Source organism: Lactuca saligna, chromosome 5 (genome assembly GCF_052625555.1).
Source record: "Lactuca saligna cultivar CGN05327 chromosome 5, ASM5262555v1, whole genome shotgun sequence".
Classification (NCBI taxonomy): domain Eukaryota; kingdom Viridiplantae; phylum Streptophyta; class Magnoliopsida; order Asterales; family Asteraceae; genus Lactuca; species Lactuca saligna.
Window position 1 is genome coordinate 132,817,169 of NC_136421.1, and position 3,951 is coordinate 132,821,119.

Consider the following 3,951-nt stretch of genomic DNA (forward strand, 5'->3'; position numbering starts at 1 on the left):
TCAAACTATACATTTAATGCTGATACTTCTAGGAAGGATTTGGCTTAAATGATTATTGTGCATGAGTATCCACTTTCAATTGTAGAGCAACATGGATTTAGGAAGTTTGTGGGAGGTCTTCAACCTTTGTTTAAGGTTCCTTGTCGAAACACCATCAAGGACGACATCAAAAGAATTTATGATTACGAAAGGGATAAAACTATGAGTTTGTTAGCAAAGACCAAAAGCAGAATTGCAGTTACTACTGATATGTGGACATCTAATCATCAAAAAAAGGATTTATGGCAATGACAACACATTTTGTAGATCAAAACTGGAACTTGCAAAGCAGAATTATGAGGTATATTATACTTATTTAACTACAATTTATACGTACTTATTATTTATATGTTAATATTAACATATATATTTATATATATTCTTAAACAGGTTTATTTACGTGCCTTGTCCGCATACATCTGATGTTCTTGCCGACATACTTTATGCTACTTTGTGTGATTGGAATCTTGATAGGAAAGTGTCAACTCTTACTGTGGATAATTGCACCACGAGTGATGCAATTATCAGGATATTATTAGAGAAACTTCCTCTAAAATCACTAATGATGAATGGTGATTTTTTTCATATGCGTTGCTGCGCACATATTCTCAATCTTATTGTCCAAGATGGCTTATCTCTCATTAAATTTGAGATTGAGAGAATCAGAGAGAGTGTTGCATTTTGGTCTGCATCACCAAAGAGGGAGCAAAATTTTGTGACAGCAGCAGAACAGTTGGGAATACCATACTCAAAGAAGTTGATACTTGACTTCAAGACACGGTGGAACTCTACATTCTTGATGTTGAGTGTTTCTATAAGCTACAAAGAGGTTTTCGATCGGGTAAAGACAAGAGACTCATAGTATACATGTTTTCCTACAGAAAACGATTGGGAGTTGGCTAGTGAGATTTGTGATAGATTACAACTTTTTTATGAGGTGACTGTTATGTTCTCTGGTTCAAAGTATCCTACAACTAATGTTTTCTTTCCTTTGATATGTGAGATTGGGTATTCTTTGCATGAGTGGACGAAATCTCCTATTGAGGAGATTAAGATGATGGCTGACCAAATGGTTTCTAAGTTCAATAAGTATTGGTCTGTAATTCATGGGATAATGGGAATGGCAGCGGTTTTAGATCCACGATACAAATTAAAGTTTGTGGAGTTACTTTTTCCTGTGCTTTATGGAGAAGAAAAGGCAAAGATTGAATTTCAAAATTTGGAGGCATTTGTCCAAACTTTGTTTCAAGAATACGAGTCAAGTAATGCATCTTAAAAAAGGAAGAGTGAAGGTATTATATTCTTCTTATTGTTTGTATAATAAATAGATCATATCTTAAATTATTAACATTTTTATAATAAACATTAGGTTTTTATGGTGGTTCAGTTTCTGGTTCATCTTCATTTGGTTCTAGTATCTCTTCCGGTCATCGTGTTGGACTCAAAAAGCTCTTATCGGATATTGCTTCTATTACTAGAGATGATGATGAATCAGGAGGTATGAGTGAGTTGGATAACTACTTGAAGGAGAAATTGTTGCCTAAAGATATGGAACTTGATTTGTTGGCATGGTGGAAAACAAATGGGATTAAGTACCCGACACTACAAAGGATAGCTAAAGATATATTAGCTATTCCTGTTTCCACTGTTGCCTCGGAATCAACTTTCAGCACTAGTGGAAGATTAGTAAGTCCTCATCGTAGTCGACTTCATCCAAAGACATTGGAGGCTTTAATGTGTGCTCAAAGTTGGTTGTTGAATGAAATTCGAGGTAGTATACTATTTTATATTAATTATATGAAATTGTGATTTTTTTTTGCATACTAATAATATTAATTTTATGCAGCAACTTGTTCTGAAGAGACCGAGGCATATTGTCGTTCTGTTGAATTTGATTATGATGTGGAAGAGGTAAAACGACACTTCTAAAAATATTAATTTTATATCGTTTCCATGATTTTGTTTGATTTTGAGTTTGTTTAATATTTTGTAGGAAAACACTAAAGAAAGCGGGACAACAAGTTTGGATGATTTTGTTTGATTTTGAGTTTGTAACTTTGTTTTAATGTTAATTGGTAATGTATTATTGTGATGAATTAGTTTTTCATGTTGTGTACTTGGATGTTTTCGTTGGTTGGTTGATGTTACAATATTAGACTATTAGTAATTTCTATTTGGTTAAATGATTTAAGAACTTATTTGGTATTTTAAGCCTATGCAACGTCTTAATGTATTATTATGTATTTGTAGTTTTTCCTTCTTTTTTTTTTCTGCCATATTTCGGGTTATAGGGTCGGGTTATCGAGTAATTATCGGGTTTCAGGTTTAGGGTCGGGTTCGGGGAAAGTTTCAGCTCCGACGGGGCGCCCCGATAAGAAACCCATCGGGTATCGGGTACATATGTAAAAATCGGGTTCGGGTTTGGGACACCATGCCCCGCCCCGAACCCGCCCCATTGCCATTCCTACCTCCGATAGACCTCTCATAAGCTCCTAACTGCTACATACTCACTCTCAAGGCATCTCATAGCAGCAGTAATCTCCTAAGTTAAGGCATCACAAATCAGGCCACTCTAGTCCTAATATGAGTACCTAGCCTACTCTCTCATGCATAACATAACATATCATATTCTCATAACACATAATGTAAGGGTATTTTGGGGATTCACCGTTCGGGCGCTGGCTAATAGTACACACTACTCCACTCTGGTTGTTTCAAAACTTATTGCTCTTTTTAGAAAAATCAGTTCTTATTTGTTGAAAATTTCTCAAATCCTCAGTTTGAGTTCAGATACGCCCGAAGGTGCATCCGAGTCCCTCAAACCAAGGCTCTGATACCAACTTGTAACGATGAGATTTTCAAAACAATTTTTTCATTTTTCAACAACCAAATTTATATAAAAATATTCTCAAAAGTATTCAACAATAGTTATCAAAACATAACATATCCCAAGATCACAAAAATCAAATCCATTCACTGATGTGTACGGGTCACGTCGGCGTCTTCCCACGGTCCTCGCTAGTACCTAAAACACATAACACAACAACTGTAAGCATAAATGCTTAGTGAGTTCCCCAAAAATACTACATATAACACATACGCCACTCGAGGCTACTGTACGACCCTCTGGTCGATGTGTCTCAGCGGAACCCTCCGGTCCCATAGCTCGTTGGACCCTTTGGTTCGGTCATAGCTCGTTGGGCCCTCCAGCCCGATCTGAATTGTTGGACCCTCCGGTCCGGTCTATACAATTATATATCATACATACAACACATAACACATAATCGCATATATCGCATACAATCTCATACATAGCCCATAAGACCTTCCGGTCAAAGCATAATACCACTCTAGGTAACATATAGTGGGAAGACTAACCTTGTGTAACTCGGTAACTCAGAAATCTCGGACTCCGTGAAATAGGATCTAGCCTCCGCCTAATCATACGAAATAAACACTCAGCATCAACACATTTCCCAAGGCTAGACCAATCCCTCTCTTAGCATTTCTCAGGAGGGTAAAAGACCATTTTACCCCTCTTAAGGCTCAGATACTCTAAAGTTGACCAAACCCTAAAAGTCAATGAAAGTCAACGGTCAACCCTTTGACCAGACTCGTTGAGTGCCCTATTTTGACTCAGTGAGTTCAACCATGAACTCACGACCTCAAAATCCCAAATGATTCACTGAGTCACTTCCCCAACTCAGCGAGTTACCATCTGTGCGATTTATGGGGAAAACCCATCCTACTCGCCGAGTTTGTTCTTGGACTCGGCGAGTTCAAGCCATGCTCAAACTCAAATGACATCCTGAGGTCAGATCCGTTCCACTAACCCATAGATATGGCCTACTTAAGCAAAATAAACACGTAAAGTTTGGATCTTGATGCCCATGCAAAGACCTAATGGCTCTA

The 3,951-nt window shown here is 37.4% G+C and overlaps 1 protein-coding gene across 1 annotated transcript; it reads left to right on the plus strand.

The window, feature by feature from the left end:
- Positions 1 to 287: 287 nt before the first annotated feature.
- On the plus strand, positions 288 to 1,802 carry LOC145045725 (zinc finger BED domain-containing protein RICESLEEPER 2-like). The gene is made up of 5 exons (XM_078994047.1): positions 288 to 340; positions 430 to 880; positions 1,004 to 1,301; positions 1,409 to 1,725; positions 1,788 to 1,802. Exons 1-5 carry the CDS (start codon positions 288 to 290, stop codon positions 1,800 to 1,802), a joined length of 1,134 nt encoding a protein of 377 aa, XP_078850173.1.
- Positions 1,803 to 3,951: the final 2,149 nt, after the last annotated feature.

Bases quoted from the DNA above. Each gene is read 5' to 3' on its own strand.
- LOC145045725 (XM_078994047.1), top strand. From the start codon at position 288: ATGACAACACATTTTGTAGATCAAAACTGGAACTTGCAAAGCAGAATT. The intron at 341-429 runs GTATATTATACT...ATTCTTAAACAG, and splicing joins TTGCAAAGCAGAATTATGAG to GTTTATTTACGTGCCTTGTC. The intron at 1,302-1,408 runs GTAATGCATCTT...AATAAACATTAG, and splicing joins GTTTCAAGAATACGAGTCAA to GTTTTTATGGTGGTTCAGTT.